General features: G+C 40.0%; 1 protein-coding gene across 2 annotated transcripts in view; it reads left to right on the top strand.

Annotated features, from left to right (window-relative positions):
- The window catches only part of PTPN14 (protein tyrosine phosphatase non-receptor type 14), a 110,210-nt gene that overhangs the window by 55,232 nt on the left and 35,158 nt on the right, over window positions 1-19,820 (top strand). For both annotated transcript variants that reach the window (XM_030235853.2, XM_009096404.4), the window contains exons 4-6: window positions 14,086-14,183; window positions 16,319-16,386; window positions 19,350-19,420. In XM_030235853.2, the coding sequence (XP_030091713.1) occupies window positions 14,086-14,183; window positions 16,319-16,386; window positions 19,350-19,420 (237 nt within the window). The remainder of the gene's footprint in view (window positions 1-14,085; window positions 14,184-16,318; window positions 16,387-19,349; window positions 19,421-19,820) is intronic.

The raw sequence follows: 19,820 nt of genomic DNA on the forward strand, positions 1-19,820 counted from the left end.
GTTCTGGTAGAACAAATACTTTTGGTGTAATCTAGCCTTTTTTATTGGACCCTTTTAAATGGAAGCAAAGATTGCATTCTGAGGTTCTGCTCTTCTTGTAGAGTAGTGATACATCATTTACAGAAGTTGAGAGAGCTTCCTCTCTGGTCTTAGATAGCCCAGGTTGAACCCTTCCATGCAGCTATGGTAGTGGAGACATTTGCACTTGGGAAAAAGTACTTTGGATCTCTTTTTCTTGTCACCTGAGCATGTGTGCTGTTGGAGACTCTGGCTGAGCCTGTATGTTGGATAAGCAGTGTGGATGGCTTTTACCATGGCTGACAGCCATCAATGATTCAGATTTTTACAAAGCAATTCCGCAGCTGGGTACAATGTAGCAGTTTTATTGTCCATGCTTGTGATTTTTATTATGTTAGAGTTTTCCCCAAACTTTGAACATCTTGGAATGAGGTAATGATATGAATTTCAGTCTGGAATTTTTTTACATGTTCAGAACAGAACTCAGACTAGATTAGTAAAGGGCAAGTAAAGAAGGGCATGAAAGATATGATTCCAAATATTTTATAGCTCTCAAAAACCAGAAGGAAAAAGAATACCTGGCTTTACCAAAGAAAGAAATATAATTCTTCAGTAATGGTATGGCTTTGAAGGGGTTGATGTGTGGCCTGTGAAACTTCAGAGATGACAGTACATTAATTGTGCATCCATTTCGAAGGTGTATAAGGAACCAGATGAATAGAAAATGTGGATATGTGCAGCAGGACAGAAGAAAGTTCACTGAGTCACAGAATCTCTCAAGTTGCAATGGGCCCATAACAATCATTGAGCCCAACTCCCTGCTCCTGGCAGGACCACCTAAAACTAGACCATATGATTTAAAGCATCATTCAGATGCTCCTTGAACACCATCAGTGCTGTAGTTACTTCCCTGGAGAGCCTGTTCTAGTGACTGACCACCCTACAGGTGAAGAACCTTTTCCTCATATCCAGTCTGAACTTGGAATTACAGAAGACTCATAGAATAGCTTGGGTTAGAAGGACCTTTGGAGGTCATATCTAGTCCAACCCACCTACAATGAGTAGGGACTAGGTGAGGGGGCCCAGAGCTCCATCCAACCTGATCTTCAGTGTTTCCAGGGATGGGGCAGCCATCACCTGCCTGGGCAACGTCTTCCAGGGCTTCACCACTCTCACTGTAAATAATTTCTTCATTATGTCTAGACTAAATCTACCCTTGTTTAGTTTAAAAACATTGCCCCTTGTCTTATCATAACAGGCCCTGCTTTGTCCCTGTTTTACAATCCCAGTGTAAGTACTTCCCCTAAGGCAGCTTCATCCCATTTCCTTGTGTCCTATTCCTGGTCACTAGAGGAAGTGACTGTTTATAATTAGGACATGGCTGCAAACCACTCTGTTAAAAATGTGTCTTGATTACATAGACTGCCAGGATTGAACCTTAATTCCAGAAAGAAGAGCTGAGGGTCCATGAGACTGAACCTAGTACTTGAGACATTTTATAATCCTTAAAGAGAAGGAAATACATTAAGCATTTTGAAACTTGCTTTGAAGGTCTAACCAGCTTCTGTTGTAGGAAAAAAAATTCTTCTGCCTTCCTGCATGGAAACAAAAACAATTTGAGTAGCCTATATATTTTATTTTGTGATATCTGACAGGTGAAATGGTGCTGAGGCTAGAAATCTAGGCTTCTGCTTTCATCAGAAGAGCTTGCTTTGTGTATGGAGCTGTGTTTGGATGAGTCACACTGACTGCTTTTGGTTTCTCAGCCTCTGAGGAAACTGTCCTCACTGCTGCTTAGTGATAAGCACTTGTGTTAGGAGGATCACTGTGATAACCTGGAGTTGTCTTCTATTTAAATCCAGTTTTTCCTGCTCCTTGGTTTTCTCCTGTTAGATTTCCCAGTGCCACACAGACACATGGTTGCATATATGTAGCTGTACTGCTAGCAGTGCCCATTCCACATGTATGTGTATATTTATGGAAAATCTGTTGAAGGTCTACTTGTATGATCTGGACATGTCCCTTTTTCTTGGTTTGTATTAGTAGCCCCTTATTTTAAATAGTGCTGAAAGGAGATTTTTAGTCTTGCTGTAATTGGCTCTAAAACCTCATGAAAACTGTGACTTACAATTTTTCACTTCATTCCAAAAAGTAGGTTGTCCTGCTTTCTTTGAACTGCAGTGTGTTAAGGCATGTATGGATGAGTGTGTGGATAGTTAGCTTCTGCCTACGCAGCCGCAGGATGTGCCAAAAGTTGTATTTAACAACATGGCCCTGCTACATCTACTTACACTTGTAAACTCCACAGGAAACCTTCACCCAGGGATTTACTGATGAGGACTGTGTCAGGCCTAAGACAGGATGTAGAGATACAAAGTGCAGAGAAACAAAGAACGGACTTTGTTTCATAATAGTTTTATTTTTAAATAGAAATAATAATCAGTAGACTGGAAATTCAAGTCTAATGTTTCCTGACTGGTGGGAGCATGCTGCCGTGACCATGATGGAAAGGGAGTTCCCATCCTCAAACTGGGAGGTTTCTGTAAACTTAATGAAAAAGTCCCTGCTGCTGGAATGACCCTCAATAGAATCAGTTATGATAGAGTTTGCTCCCTGAAGGTTCTTAGATGCAACTAAAAGCAAATAGGGGGTTTTAGAAAAAAAGGTGATAGCTTCAGTGTTTTGGTTTAAAGGAGAAAGGATAAAAAATGTGGAAAAAGGAAAAACACTTGTCATCCCTAGCTGCTTGAGTCATGGAAATGCCCATCAGTGTTTTTGCATCTCCTCGAATGAAGATGAAAAGGGTAATTCCTCCTCTAGTTTAGGAATTGAGCTGCTCACTGCCTTTGTCATTTAGACTGCTGCAAACTGCTTGGCTGCCCTTTTTTCCCCCTCCAGGTGCAGCAGCAATGTGTCACTGCAGAGGGAGCTTTCCCACTCATTAGGGAGCCTGTGCACGGGTTGGATGTTCTGGTGCACCCCACACACCAGCATGTGCTTCAGACTTGTCTGCCAGGGTAGCTTAAGGCACTGCTTTGGACAGATGACTGCATTACCTAGGCTGGGGCTGGTACTCTCCTGTCTGTCTTCCATATGATGCAGTAACAGGGACTGAGCAGTTTCTCCTCAGGGAATTTCAGACTGCTAGGGGATGTACTCCTTAAAGTCTTTGTGACACACGCCATTCCTGCCTCAGTCATGTTGCCACTCCTGATAAAGCCTTACAGAGTGAGGGCTGCTCTAGACTTCCTGTGTAATCACTGAGAAGAAATGGGCATTTCCACAGCGTGATTCAGGATTCCTCTGTTGTGCATCACTTTCTGCAGGTGATTCATTTTCTCTTTCCTGCAGTGTGTTTTGAAAAGGGAACTGTGGATCATTGGTCTGCTATTTAGAAGTCCCAGATAGATGTCTGAAATTTTTCTACAGCATCAGGTAGAGGGTCAAGCCACAATTAGAAGCAGCTTGAGAGAAAACAGATGTGTGGGTTTTGACTGGATTTTTAAATTTTGAGAATTCAATAGGCAATGGAAATCTTGGTTATGGTAGCACTGCCAGTCTTAATTCAATTTATTCAATGTTGAAGTTTGTACTGGCTGGAGCAAACATTTTCCCTTCTCTTGTTGCTGAGACACAGATCATGAAAACTTAGTTCTAAACTTACCTTTTTCAGTGATCTGAATAATTTAAATTTTTTTTTTTTGCCTTGCTGGCAGGGCATAGCACTAAAGAAATGGATGTCAGTACAAACCTCGAGTCTCCAAATGTGTTTAAAAGAAGCATTTGTGTGGAGGCCCTTGTGCAGCTGAGAATCTCAACAAGAATTTGGCAGAAATCTCAGTGTCAGAAGATGGCAGATTCCTGTGCAGTGAGATGTTTACTGGTTCGCTGTTTTATCTTTGGCAGCTGCTTTTGCACTTGATATCTTCAGCTGTTTTTGAAGCTTTTACAAAGAATAATTATTCATTTCATGAAATGGATCTATTTTACCCACCCAACAGGGCACTGATTCACATATTTCCCTGGCAGCATCCCATCGTTATCAGAGCTGAGTTCGCTTTTGTGGGATTGCATTCGCTGGGATGTTACAACTTCCTGGGCTGTGGTTTTATTGCATGAGTTACTGAGGTGTGGGGTGACTGTTTTCAATTATTCCTTTGGAAACACTAGGGTCACTGTGGTCTCTGGGAGGTGGAAGCAACCTGAGTTTTCCTGTTTTCTGCTGGCAGCGGTGCTAATGTAGATGTTCCAGCAATCTTTTCGCAGGAATATAAGGTGGCGACCTATAGATAGGCAGCAACTTCATTGTGTCACATTTCAAGCAGTGTTTTCTTAATGCCAGGACAGATTACTGTAAAAGGCAGTAGCCAATGGACTGGATTTTAACTCCACACCAGGTAAAATTCCACTAAATCAGTAGAGCTTTTTCAGACATTGGTTTTGTGAGGTTGGGACACTATAAAGGTTTCATTGACAGGGTTTTGTAAACGAGCTCTGTAAATTAATGAACGAGGTTTCACTGCAGGCTCACCAGAGCCCTTTTTTTTTTTGTTTGTTTGTTTTGTTAAGTTCAGGCTAAGCACACATTCTTCTGTAAGTCTGAACGTGTTCACTTGCTCTTTGAATAAAGCAACACCTGAATACACTTGCATGCTGCTCTGCACCCACAAAGCAATTATTTTGTGATGTGCTTCTGGGTGCTTACATAGGCATGCCAGTTGTTCAGTGGTATATGTGTTCACTCAGTTCAGCTTTTGCATCAGTGCACAGCAGAACACACTACATTTAGCCAGACAAACATGGTGGACTTGAGTAATTCCAGAGTTTAGAGCTGTATGGATGCAGAATCTGTAAAATATATATTGAAAAATAAAATGGGACTTATGGGGTATAGACATTATATTTTATTGTTACAGCTGACACAAAGTGGGGAAGAGAATGGAGCAATGAGAACTCTTCATGTTTGTTTTGAGTCCAAAGAATAGTTATGTCTTTACTTAAGCACCACTTAAAAAAAAAAAAAGAAGTTATCTATTTATTTTCAGTATTGCATAGTATGAGCTTGAGTATACATTTGTTCTAGTTAACTCACCACATTTTTTTAGCATGATATTCTAACCTGCTTGGCCATTAACCTGGCTGGCTACCAGGAGAATTTTCAAATTGTTGACTCATATTGCTTCCATATGTAGCTTAAACCACCTTTTCCCACAGTAGATACAGCTTGAGGGTTAGCTGCCTTGTTTTTCAGGGCAGGGAGAAGCATATTTTGAACTGAGTCAACACATATTGATAAAGGAGGTAAATATGAGCTATTATTAACTTTTTGGGGTCTAATCTCATTTTTGCCAAAATCTAGTTCCAATTCAGGAAAGACCAACAGGGTTTTTTTGGTGCTTCTCTTCCCCAGGAGGTTAAGCACTCTTCAGCCTACATAGCCATGGCTGATCTTTGCACTTTTGCATCTTTGCAGCTGCCATTTCAGGATTTCTTTTGTTTTATTCCATCTGGAGATCTGGGGGCAGGAGTTGCTCTGTGCATGTGGGACCTGCTGTTGTGAGGATGTGACTGACCAAGTGGGCAGTGGCACACAGGCTGCATGCCATGGCACCTTAGTGAGCACCACCTGTATGTAGGTGGGTTCTGTGTGTGTTGTAGCTCCTGTTCTCAGGTGGAGCCCATGCTGTGTGTCAGGCACCAAAGGACAGGTGAATTAGTTTATTATCCAAAATCCTGCATCAAGGCAGTAGCTGCCTCTGGGACACACAGCTCAGGCTGAGGAGGAAGAGCCCTGGAATCCTGTATGAGAACGGGGAAGATCGTTTTCAGAGGAAGGTGAAGGTGGAGGCAGCAGTTGTGGGAGATATTGTGGGCTTGCACTCAAAAAAACCCAACCATGTTGTGAGAAGTGATATGTGGCATTGCTGTAATTCACCTACCAGACTCAGTCCCACCTATTTTTTTCTTTTTGTGATCAAAAAAAACCCATGAAGGTAAAAAGATAAAATAGTTTCCTGAGCTGTAACCTTTGGATCTCTGTAGTGAAATGCAAGTGTTCTGCTCAGTCCTGGAGATATGAGCACATAGCTGAGCATGTTTTCAAGCCTAGGCTGAACAGTGGACTGAACAATAACACTTTTAGCATGTGTTTAAAACCCAAACCAAATGGATACATGGCTTCTTTCAAAGATGTGGATAACAAACTCTTTGCTCCCAAATTTTTTATTCTAATGTTTCCATGTAATATTTATATTTGCATTAAACGTTTTCTTTTTTGTTTTTTTTTCAGTTAGAAATGCTAAAATACAGATTTCTTTGCTTTTTATAATTTTGTTTTGCTTTACTTTTGCAATCCCATTCCAGCTTTTATAAAGATGAATTTATGGTGGTGTCACCAGGGTTTCCTGGACTCCAGTTGGCACCAATTTGCAGAGACCAAACGTAGCCTTTTCTAAATGAAAAGGTTCAGAAGACAAGAGAATATGGCTTCCCTGGTGGTTTTTTTTTTTTACTCTAAAAGACATGTTGAAGTTTTGTGCTGTATAATTCTTTAGGTATTTGGATTAACTCTGATAAAATTATAGGTGGTTGTAAGGGAGTTTATTGTGCTTATAAATTGTAGTGGGGCTCCCTGTAATTTGTTATAATTAATTCAATAGTTCAAGAGCAGAAAATCAAGATCAGGTTGTGGCATGCCTTCCTTTCTTGCAAAAGCATGCCATTACTGGCCTTTTTATTTAAAGTTTCACTTTGTGCTTGTGGGTTTATTTGAACTCAGAGTATGCAAAATGCATAATACGCTCTTAAAAAAAAAACGTAAAAGTACAGAGGATGGACCTGTTGTGGTTGGGGGGTTCTGTATAAATGTAGAGAAATTGGTGGATACTGTGGAGCTGCATCTGGTGGCTAAGCCTCTCGTGGAAGGAGTGCGTGTTTTGGAAGGCTTGTGTCATGTCTGCGGGCTGCAACAGGGCCTGGCTGCATGTCTGTGCCTGTGGCCCATCAGAAATGGCAGGAAAGGAAAACCACGGGCAGAGCACTTCTTTCCTGTGTGTGCTCCCTCTCCTGCTGCCAGTGAGAATGCAGAGTGTGATGCTGTTTTCTTCTGGCTCATTGCTGAGGGCTTCCCTGGTCCTTTGAATGCTGGGCAACACAGAGCCACAGCAGTTTGATGTCAGGCTACACTGGGAGCCTGTACTGCTTATATGGGAGAGGTTATAGATCTGTGTTACTTTCCTAAACAGTCACTGTCCATTTGTAATATAAACATACTTTTCTTTAAGCTCTCTATTTTTCTGCAGAAATTTGGCATTACTGACTAATTCATGCCAAAATAAAAACCTTATTGCTCTTAAAATACTTTGCATTTACTTCTGAAATCATGTGCCAGCTGTGTAAAGAACTGGAGGAGGTGGAGACTTGGAATTTTAATTGTCTTTTGGGAAATGCCCACAAATGAACAACCTTTCAGTAGTCAGCTGTTGAAATGGAGGTGGTAAACAACAACTAAGCAATGCACAATTCTCATCACGCTGTCTTCAGCTGTGCAAAGGTTTTCCTGTTCTAGTATCCTTAGCCAGGAGCTGACTGTGGAGCTGGCCCTCAACCTTTGGAAGGCATTGGCCTTTGGTAGGAACCTCACTGGTCAGCTGTGGTAGCTGGCTTTTCACTGTGTGCCCCAAGTGCAGCTCACCATCAAGCCAGGCATCCAGGCTCTGCATCATTTGTCCTTATCTCACAACCTGCACATCATAATAAATGGAAAGTGACCATCACTGTGAAGTTTGTCTGTTGTAGCCAAATCCCCTCTTTTCCCCTTCAATTATAATGTGTTGCTTTTAAAGAGAGAGATTGAGTGACCTGGAAGTAGGTGATAGGAACTGTGTTTTGATCTGTTCTCCTTTTTTTAATTCAAATGTGCGAATATGATGCTATCCCAGCATTGTTCTGTCTCATTAGGAAGGGGAATGACACAAATCTTTCCATGTATTTATTTTGGTTTTAGTGTCAGTCATGTTTTCCATCCAGCTGCTGGAGGAAGCCAGGATGTAGGCAGTTGGATGCTGCGTCTGAACGGAGTAATTTCTCAGTTACCTGAAGCTAGCCTTGACCTACCCTCTAAGGTTGCTATGATCAAAGAGCTCTTACCCTGCAAGATGTTCTGTTTTTCCTATTGGCATTGACAGTTTGAGCTTCTGAAGGAATTTCCTCCTGCATGTGTGACAAAAGCTCTTTCGTCTCCTTTGCTCTCTTTTTCTGGCAAGTCTGCTGATCTTCCTGAAGGTCTGTGACAGGGTGTGGTAGACTCATTCTCAACAATACCCTTCCAAAATATTACCCTTCTATTGTGGAAACACTGTCATTGCTTTTTATATTCTAACACAAATCCCAGGTAAATGGCTGTTGTCTAGAACTGTGAAACACCAGACTTTGCTGGTGGGAGAGAAGTTGATGAAATTCCAAAGGAGTGAACTAGAGATGGTGTTTATCAACACCATCTAAGTTTTTAAAGTGGCAAAGACGAGGCATTAGCTCTGTGTTACTGAAAATGACATCATGGATCTATGTATCTCTCTCTTTTTTTTTTTTTTTTAAGTGCCTTTAGATTAAGATGTGCTGATTGAATCCTTGCCTCCAAAATGTGTTTCAGCAGGCTCAGGCTCAGAAATCATAACACCATCTTTGCCAATATACTGATGTTGCATTTGAAAAGACCAGTCTTGTCTGCCTGTCTGCTTCCCTTACCATATAAAATCCAGTCCAAGTTTACAAGCCAGATTTGTTGCAGAATGATCCACATGAAATAAGCAGCATCCAGTTAGTAGTACTCTGGATTGAGACTTGGGAACAAAACCTTAGATCTCCCAAATCTGCCTTGGATTCCTGCCCAAGTTTACATGAGTAGCTTCACCAACCTCAGATATTCTATGAAATTATGCTAATGATCATTAAGACATTAAAGCATGTTTTTGTCAGAAAAGCTACCAGTAAGAGCAAGTAGTAATACAATTCTCCTGAACATGTAATAAATACATAGGAATCACTTTTTGGTCATTATTAGGGAGTTCCTTTGGTTTCCCTGAATAGCCAGGTCATTGGCTCTTCTACTTCAAAGGCTAAGAAAATACATCCTCAAAATAACAAATGGGCTTCTATTTAAAATATAACATATAGGTATCTATGGAATCCTGTTGCTAAATAGTGTAAAAGCTAAAATCATGGCAGGTTTTAAGGTGTCAGGTGAACAATAGACACATCCATATCAAAGCTGGTGCTCAAAATAATTTTAGTAAATGATAAAAGACTTCTGTTCTGGAGAAACCGCTTCCCCTGTGGGCACATATTGCATAAGCGTATATTGCAGTGTCTCTCCTCAGAAATATATTACCATACTAAGATAATCTCAAATGAGCTGACTTGGACTGTTGTGACTCAATGAGACTTTTATTGTGTTCCTAATTTTAGAAGATTGTATTGTATTCTAATTGCTATTTTTTTTTTGAAGTTGGAAAAGAGCTGGAGTTCTTGAGCTAAACCACTGGTGGACCAATCTGTTTCTCTGTTGAGTCTTAAAGGTTTCTTCTTTTGGAGGTATGAAATGGTAGAGCAGTTCTCTCTTCCTCCAGAGAAGTTAAATTACATAGCTCTGTAGTTATCCAGTAGATTGGCTTGCTGCCAAAATGGTACCTAATGAGTTATAAAAAAGTTAGTCATGACAGTAATAGCACCATTAGAAATGATTGTAAAGGAGTTGTACCTCTTGGGTAACTAATACATGTTTTGTAGTGCTTTGTTTATATTCAGATACACTCACGGTAAATATTTATTGGTATTGAAACTGTGATGTATTTATATTGGCTCAAAATTTCCAAATAAAACAAACTGATTAAAAAAAAAAAGAAAGAAAAGCTTTTCAAGTGTTTCCTGCTGCATTGGAGGTACAAACCCTCCCTGATGTATAGAGAAGGAAAGTAAAACCTGTGAAAAATAACAAAACTCCAGACAGGTCACAGTGCATTATTCAAACCGTATTAAACCTTATTAACTCAATATTGTCACCTTTTTGTATAAAATATACATTTAGATTGTAAATCCCTGGGACAAAAAGAATTTTTTGTTCTGCTTCTTTACATTTCCTAGCAAACTTTGATGCTACTTGATTACTAAGGCTAGTGGATCTGATAATACTGGGTAATGATTAGGTAAGGAAGTATTTGCCTTGTGGTTATTTTGAAAGTCACTCGTAAGAAAATCCTGAAGATGCAGTGCAATTACTTTGCAAACCTCACCCATATTCTTACTTTTGTAAACCATCCTTTAATTTCTCTACAAAAATCTCACTTCTTGTGTTGGTCAGGCCAGGTTCTGTGTGGCTTGTGATATGAGAAATGTTGGTTGTTGAGGAGAATAGAAATCAGTAAAATTGAGTTATTTTCTGTGTGTATCAAATAGCAACAGGGATTTTGCATCATGTAAACATTGCTGATGGAAGGGTGCAATGACTTTAGTGACATTATACAAACACCCACATTCTTTTTTGAATGTGAACCCTGGTCCTGGGGGAGGTCCATGCAGAATTGTTTGAGCAAATGGAGTTTCCCTACATTTATGCAGCTGTAGCAGAATTTGAATCTGGTTGTTGCAATTAAATTTTAAAGTAGTATCCTTATCTCCTGCTCACTAATGCTATTGGGTTTTGGTGGGCTTTTTTTCTTTAATGGTATAGATTGCCAAAATACAGATTCTGGAGTTGAGATGTTGTCTCATAGTCATCCAGTTGCAGCTTCTTTACTCTATAAAAATAAGCTTTTTGATGCCATACATGCAAATATACTTCCAATGTTTTGTGTGTTGGCTAAATAGAGTTGTGGGAAATGATATCCTTATAATGATGGCTTTGTTCAGACTTGTTGTCCACTCCCATTCCCCTTGGAATTAGCTACAGGCTGGCAAACTGCAGTAGCCTTTATTATATTAAATACACAATGGCTCTGCTAGTAAAGTTTAACCCAAAGAGAGCGATGAAGGTAAGAGATTTCAGCTCTAGGCTGACTCAGCTATGGTGGTGTCTGCTGCCCTGCACTCCTCTGGTATGCCAGAATGGCTTTGTAATTAAAGCTTCCTAAATCTTAAGTTTGATTTTTGTCTTTTATTATTTGGGGGTGCAGATTGCAAACTTCTCTTTTGTTCACTTCTCATAGGCTTTCCCAACTAAACCACCTAATAGAAGGCTTCTGAAATGCATGTTTTTATCTGCTATCCTGGAACAACTTTCCTCAGTGAATCTATAGCTGAAACATTTTTAAAATGTTTGATTTCCCTCAAATTATAGGTCTACTTTTGCAATCCAAGTGAACAAAGAGCAGTCTCAGCTAGCATAGTGGTATAATAGCAGCATTTAATTTAATTTCAGATGGAGGAGCCTCAAATCCCTGACAGAACTGGGGCCAGTTGCTCCTCTCTGTTGGCTGGGCAGGGAGCCTGACCACAGTTTTGCAGCATGGCTGAGCCATGAATCTGTGGCTGGTGGAGTTATTAGAGCCTTCTAGTGGAGCTTCCTCCAGGGTATTCTCCTTCTCTGCCTTGACATTGGAATTAGCCACCCCAGTCCATGCCTGGGGACAGATGTCCCAGTTCATGCTTTATTTGACACCACGAAAAGACATATCAGGGGACTCTTTAGATGGATGTCGCTTGTCACTGTCAGTACAGGGTTAAAGGGGAAGCAGGTACCAACCACAGGTTTCTGCCTCAGTCTTCTTCAGATTATCTTGGTAATTTCACTGAAACAGGTGCCAGAACCACAGCAAGTGATTGCATTTCAGTGAGCTTGCCTGTGAGAAGTGACAACTTTCTCCTTGAGATTTTTTTCATGACAGACACACTAGTTAATGTCAGAGCACTAATTGTGTACATGCCTTAAACTCTTAATGCATGCTAATCTACAATATATAATAAATCCTAAACTCACTAGATGGTCTTCAAGGTCCATTCCAGCCCAACACATTCCATAATGTTATAGAATATTCCTATTAAGATTTTTAAATGTGACCCCTTCCTGACAATCACATGAAACACCTGTAAGTAGACATCTTGCTCAGATTGTGGGTGCTGTCAGCTGTCTGTGAATGTGTAACTGTGTGAATGAGTGTGAAACTTTGAGTGTGAGTGTGTAACAGTGTCTGTGCTCTTTATTTGCCCTAACATTTCTAACGTCAGTGTTGGGGAAAGTTGGTGGAGACAGCTCTTGAGAATTCCATATTGTCCAAGGCAGACACTAAGCAGTGTTTCCTCCTTGCTTTCATTGTATTCCTATGGCAAGTCAAATGGCAGCTCAAACCCCACAGCAGTGTTTCTTTTGATAGCCTAGGTCATAATATTTGACAATACAGTAACTGCATTGGCACTGTATTTTGTTGGTGCTTACCTAAGTAATCCTTCCTGTGATTTGTCTGTAGTTGTGTGCACACTGTGGTTGAAATCATGGCTTCTCTACAGCTGGTGACGATCTTGACCTCTGTAGCTCTGGAATGTCACTATAAGATTTGACATTGGTTTGAGTCTCATGTAGCCTCTTACCACTGTGTTTGTTTTAATAATAGCCTTATTTTTATGGCAGATACAGATTTACTCTCCTTGTTAGACTAGAATATGTAACTCCTGTGTATATGTCACGTGGACCCAAAGAGCTGCTTTTGGGAAAACAAGTCTGAAAGCTCAAATTCATCAAACATTTGCTCACCTGCATAGTTGATAAAGCAGCTTATGTCAAGCATCTATGCATGTTTTCAGAGTTAGGATTTGGTCACTGCAAAGGAGTGGAAAGAAGCTGATTTGTCTCTTGGACCAAGCAAGTGTGAAACCTGGGGCTGAGGCACAGGGCCCAGGCTGAGAACACGTATGATTTTCAGCCTGCCTCTCTCCATCAAATTTCAAAATCCCCATCAGTTTTAATCTTTATTAGGCTGTGTGAAAGCCAAATCTGAGCATTTTAAATGAGTTATATTTTTCTTATACCTCAGCACAAACAGTAATATTTGCAACCATAATTAAAGGCAGTGCAGTTTGTGTTCTGTGGGTGATATTGCAGTGGTTCTCCCTTCTGCTGGGTTTGGGAAGGTGACTTACACTCAAAAGCAAGGCCAGAGCAGCTTCTCTGTCAAGAGGTTCAGAGAGAAGGTCAGATGTGGTTGTAGCTGAGCACAGTTAGGTGTTTGCTGCCCACAGACTTTGACTGCTCTTCACTGTCTGTCTTGCAGAGCTTGCAGTCTCTGGGACTGGCCAGCGTGCTTGTGTACCAATTCTTTCTATCCCAGTTTATCTCAAGCAATTATTTCTTAAGTGGATACCCTCCACTTTCAGTTTCAGAGGGAGAGCAGGCATGCAGCTGTAGGGTGCAGTAACGTCTGTGCTGCTGTGTCTGCTCACAGCCTGAAAAAGACCATTTGCTGGGTTTTGAGGTTCTTAATTTGGATCACCCAGGTGTACCCAGGGGTTGGAAGCATGAGGCTGAGTGCACACATGGACTGTGCTAGAAGCTGTGTTTGCTTGGTTTGTGTGTCTTAGTCATCCTTATACTTGAAAAGTGCCGATTAAAAAACCTTTTTTATGGGCCCTAGTTTAAGGTAAATCAGCAGACAAAAGTGTACAGCTAAATTTCTGTTTCTTCAATCAAAATGGTGACAGTGGATCAAAAACAATAGAAGCAACATAGAAAAGCCCCGTTTTGCATTGGGGATTGCATGGTCTCTATAAAATTTACAAAAGAGGTAATCTTCACAGATGTCCCTCTCCTATGTGGTCTGGAGAACCCAAACTAGAACCTTTTATTTTCCCTTTCACCCATCTGGAAGCATTGCACAGGTAGGGATCATATTGGTTTGTTATGGCAATGAGGAGCTTCTGAAGCTGGGTACAGACCTCTGTACAACAGCCCGACCTGTTTGGGGTGATTTTTTCCTTCCTTTCCACTATCTTTTTTTCCCTGTAAGAAATATGCAAGCATATGGATATTATAATTTGTGCTCATTTGTGCTCCTTTTTTTGTTTTGTTTTTTTTTTTTGTAGATATCAGTATTACCTGCAGGTGAAAAAGGATGTTCTTGATGGGCGATTGATATCCTCATTCGAGCAGGGAATTCGACTGGCTGGTCTGGCAGTGCAAGGTGGGATGATGTGACCCCATAGCCTCTGTCCAGGAATGGCTGTTTTGGTTTGTCCTTCATCTTGACTGGGCATGAGGCCCTGTATGACTCCTACTCACAGCAGCTGGGTTTCCAGTTGTTTCCAAAGTGCATGGGTGGACTGCTGTGCATGGAACACTCACAGCCTCAGGGTGGGAATGAAGGACCACATCACAGTGCTCAGCTTTCCTATTTCTAAAATTCCTGCAAGCAAATCTCAACAAAACTCCAGTTCTTCCAGCCCTGACCATGGAGTACTTTGCAGTAATGAATTTGCTTCATGTTCTCTGGTTTCAAATGCAAATTACATCAAAAAGCACGGCAGCAGCTTTAATTTTGCCTTTAATTAAAATCTCATTTTGCTGTATAGTGCTATTTGAAGTATGAAAGAACACATGACCGTAATTGTTATGTGAGTTATAAGTTAATAATAAACTGCTTCTTACAATATGATTTTTATTCTGAGACTCCTAAGGACATCAATAAAAGTAGGATCATAAAATGTGTATGTGCAGAGGAAGAAGCCCTGTATTTGGATAAAGTATGTTCCAGTCTATCCACAGCTGACAATGAGAAATCGAGGCAGAGTTTCAGCAATGATGTTCTCTGCACCAATGATGCTCTCTGATAAGTGGGAAGTAGATACATAAATAGCAAACACGGGGATCTGATTCTTGACAATTAAAGGCTCAATGGAGAGAAATGCTTCTATGGTCTTTTTTTAGAGCAGTAGAAATGCTGTGTTTGTATCTTATTGAAGGGAAAATGTTTCTTGTCAAATCTTGAAATGTTTGTCTAATAAAGGGAAATTTGTGTATAAGATTCCATAATGAATCTTTTAATTAAGATAAATGAAGATTTTCAGTGGGTAAGTTAGGTCTGAATAGATACTGAATATGTTTTTTGGAGCTTTTTCCTAATTTTGACAATGAGTCAATCCTACTGTTCCTGAGTTTGTATTACTTCCTTTGTCCTTTGCATGTGATGCAACCAAAGGTATTTGAAATACTTACTTCTTTTAAACTTGCAGACTCTGTTTCATGCCCATTTTGATTTCTTTCTGTTTATGTTAAAACATAACTCTGAGGTAGAAACAAAATGAAACTGCATTTTTGGCATCCTGCAATATGTGAAATTGTCTAGTAGCTTTGAAAGAATGTTTAGATAAAATGATTTATGGTGGGGATTTCCAGCTCCTATAATGTGAGAATCTTGTAGATGGCGTTTGATCCTGTTCAATTAATATAAAATAAAAACCTCCTGGCAAGATACTCTTTTGATATAAGCTGTTGTATATTTAACAGATAGATAAATATAGGCATTGTTTGGGGTTTTTAAATGCAGTTTATTCTTTAGTAAGCATTTCCAAAACTCCACAGTCTCAAGGACATTTGGACAAGAATCCTCAGCCTGACAAATGAGTGAATGTGAGCATGGAGATCAGTATCTTTTGGAGAGATGTATAAGAAGCATAGACGTGAGTGGAAAGGTTTGGGCCAGTCAGTTAAACCAACACACTGCCTGCACTGCTAGGTTGGCTGCAGAAGGATAAACCTTCCCCTATGCTGGTTATTGACAATTTTTAATAAAACCAACTTTTAACCTTTTTAGGTTAAACCAAAACTTTTGTAGGTTTTTAACCTTTATAGGCTGTAAAATTAATCTTTTGTTCAACTGTGTAGAATTGTAGCAGAGTTAGGTTAAATTTACTAATTTTTTTTGCCTGGTCAGGATTGGAAATGGTAGAGAAGCAAAAGTGTGCACAATTTTTAAGGAGGCTGAGCAATCCCAGCATTTTTTGTCATGGGGGTATGATTTTAAGAAGGCTACAGAAAAACAAGCTCTTGCACTCTCCTGATGGTTAAGCACTGCAAATAGTCATTATATTAGGGATCAAAGAAAGAAATTACTTGTTGGCTGTCAGTCCATCTCTGGTAATAACACTGTTATTTTCAGACCTCCATGTTAAACTAAAGTACAAGCAAAAGTGCTGGGCTGTGGCTTCAGAGAGAACTTGCCCACTTGAAATTAAGCATCTGTGCATGCAGAGGTTGAGTGTGGTCTTGACATGTGTGGAAAGTGCCAAAATGAGTAATTGTGTTGGTTTTTTTTTCCAGCGGATTTTGGAGACTATAATCAGTTTGAATCTCATGACTTCCTCCGAGAATATGTCTTGTTTCCTATGGTGAGTTCCTTATCCCTCTCTTTTATGGTCTTTTGTGAATAATTTCTCCATGACTCAGAGATGGCTTTGTTGATAACAGAGTAAAAGCACCGGCACTGGACCTAGTGAAAGCAAAATTTTCTCCCCAAAACTTGATTGCAGCTGAATTATTCTATGCTATGGAATGTCAGCCCATTTTCATTTCCTGTTGAGCCTCCACTAGGAACTGGTGCCCACAAAAGAAACAGACATCTTTGAATCAAAAAAGAATTTGCAGCTGTTTTAGGAGGTGTATAATAGCAGCATGGTGGTATTAGCAGCATGGCTTATCAAGGGGATGTAAGGGCTGCTGCTACTGTAGTAAATGTTGTGTCACAGGACAAACCATGCAGCCTGAAGAGAATATGGATTTACATCAGCTGACTGTTGCACTCAAGTGAAGCCTGAATCAGGTCTTCTCAAAATGTTCTCCAGGGAACATTTGCTGTAAACTCAGTTTACATTTGGAAGCTAGCAAATAACTTGAATGTTTAGGGAAGGAGCTTAGATCACTAGTGATATTGGAAATTTAGTGACAAATGCCAAGCACTTGCAGTCTGTGACATTGAGATTCTCTGGGAGGATGAATTAGAGAAGAAAAAAACCAAAACAAATGCCTGTTGGAGCTAAGGCTGGCTTTGTCTTAGATGAACAAGTCCATCAGCATGAGTATTCAGTGTAATCTTCATAAATAAAAAAGATTATGGAATTCTTTCCAACTGGAAAAAATATCTGGAAGCAGGGTGGGGTTTCCATGCCCTGAGTGTAGCTGCCTGGAAGTTAAGGCATCTGGTTTCCCTCTGCAATTAGTGGAGCAGTAGAGGGAGAATGATTCATCTCACTGTAATTTGAAGGTTTGAGAAGCATTTCATCCCACTTACCCATGCTCTTTGTACAGGAACTGCAGTGGACAGTTCATCTTAAGTCCAAAAAGGTGACATCTGCCTCATCTGCCTGGTGTCTTGAAGTGAAAGTGCAATTTTGAGCCACTAGATAGTTCAATACAATCTGAAAAGAACAGAAGGAAAATGGGAATGTACAGAGATCTGAATATGCTTTACGTAGAATGTACATGTAAAATGTGGCTTCAGTATTAACCTTTCACTAATAAACTTATGTTATCTTCTCTGTGGAGCAGAATTTCTTTGGTCAGCCATCTTATCTCTTGATAAGTAATTGATGATCTTGTGTGTAGTTGATGGCTTATGAAGTCATGTATGATAGCCTAAATGGGAAAGAAGATGGCTGAAAATATACATGGAGAAAAGTGTTGTTGCCAGGGAGTAATTTTGTAAATGAATTTCTGCAAAGTTCTTTCAATACAAAATGAACCATAGAGTGGTTTGGGTTGGAAGGGACCCTGAGGATCAAAGAGTTTCAAGCCCTGTGCCGTGAGGAGAGACACCTCCCACTAGACCAGGCTGCTCAATGCCCCATCCAGCCTGCTCTTGAACACTGCCAGGGATATGCTGGTGCTATTTTTCTGTTCAGAAATTAGGGGAGGTTTTAGGTCTCCAGATAACCTTTCAGGTTAATTTCTCTGTGGTTCAGCAATTTACTCTTTGGGCCCATCTCAGAACCTCTATTTTTGTGCTAGCTACCTCTCTGGTGGTGTGGTCAGCTCTCTTCTGTTTTGCATGTTTACTATTGCTTTGTGGTATTTTGCCTTTCATCCATGCAACTATTGTAAATTTAAGAAGATCTGGAGAGTGTCTGCTTCCTACACCTTCAGAAGCCTACTCTTAAATCAGCTATTTCTCTAGACATTTATTTAACTACTTCTCTTTGCTCTTCTGGGGAGGATGGATAACCTAAAAGTAAATATTTCACTGCAAGTTCAGTAACAATGGCATAGTGCTGCAGATACAAACAAGTCCTAAGCAAGTTGGGGGATTTGAGTGAATTTGGGGCATAGAAAAAGCCTCCACTGAGAACATTGCTATAAATTCATTAGTGAAGTGAGCTTGTGGATGAGGGAGGGGCTGCTGCGTTCGTGCTGTTTGATCTTGTGAGGCTACAATGTGTGTCAAATGGCATTTCTTCAGCAGTGAAAAGAACAAAGTTGTGTACACAGTACACCCCACAGGTGTGTGGCTGTGCATAGGCATGTACCATGCCATTTTTCATTAGCACGCTACCACTTTCACATTTTTTTGTGGCAGAAGCAAATATCAGAGGGGAGGGCCCCATTGAGCAAGAAGCTGTGTATTTAAGTACATTACATGCAGCCTTAAGGCTTTCTTCAATAAAAGTAAGAACTTTGAGGTTTTGCAAGAAAGTTTTTCAGCTTCCTTTTTTTGGCCCTGTATTTATGAGTAGACTTCCTTTATTAACTTGCTCCCAATTATTTCAGAATTGTTTCTACCACACGTTATTAAATTTGGATAGTATAAAAATTTCTGCTCAGAAATGTGTTGCAAGCATAAAGTAGGTTTTAATGCATCTTTGAAGAAGTAGCAAAACTCAATCCCTTTAACATGAGGAAGGGAGTTACCTGTATGTTGCAGGACAAAAAATACTCATGAATTCATTTTCCATTTTTCCATAGTCTGTGTATTATATTGCTTTTAAAAGGTATATATTATTTTGTGGATTTCCAAATTTTTAAGGACTTGTTTAGTACTTACCCAGGAAAAGGTCCTTTATCTGCACTCTGGAATCTGTTCTCTATTTTGGAATAATAAGGACCTTACCCGTGTTTTTAACAGTATCACTTTACCCTTTCAAAAGAAGGTAAAAAAAAAAAAAAAATTAAAAAAAAATCAGAGTTTTGTGTTCTCACATATTTTCAGCATCCCATGCTTTGAATTTTCAATGTGGTCAGTGATAGGTTCTCTCTCTGGAACTACAAGTCTTGAACTGTCTTCTGACATAATTTCTGTCTGCCATTTTATCCTCCCTCTTTTTGGCTGACTAGTTTTTGATGCTGCTTCATGATCTTACAGGATTGGACCCAGGATGAGGCTGTGCTGGAGGACCTGACTCAGAAGGTTGCTCAGGAGCACCGAACTCACAGGTGAGTTTGACATGATAAAGTTTGTGCTATTTTTTAAAAAAAAATTTATCATCGTTCTAGTCCTTCCCTACCTACCCATGCATTCCTGGCAGTGGTTAACTAGCTTATCTAAGTTGCTATTATGCTTTGTGTCACTGGATTTTTAATTAGACTATCACAAAAGATTATCTGCCTCTTGTAAACACAAAATGACTGAGGAACTTAATCCCAAATAAATGAGCATTTACACCCTTAAGTTTAATGAGCATATGTAACCCTACTTGTGCTATGCAGTAGACTCTTTTCTCTTTCTGATTTCATTTAAATCCTGGTGTGAAAGACCCTGTGACTTATCAGTGGCAATCCAAGGGCCTCTTTCAAGAGGAGGGGGATACAAATGCTCTCAGTGTAATGGAAATGA

The sequence above is a fragment of the Serinus canaria genome, chromosome 3 (assembly GCF_022539315.1).
Source record: "Serinus canaria isolate serCan28SL12 chromosome 3, serCan2020, whole genome shotgun sequence".
Taxonomy (NCBI): Eukaryota; Metazoa; Chordata; class Aves; order Passeriformes; family Fringillidae; genus Serinus; species Serinus canaria.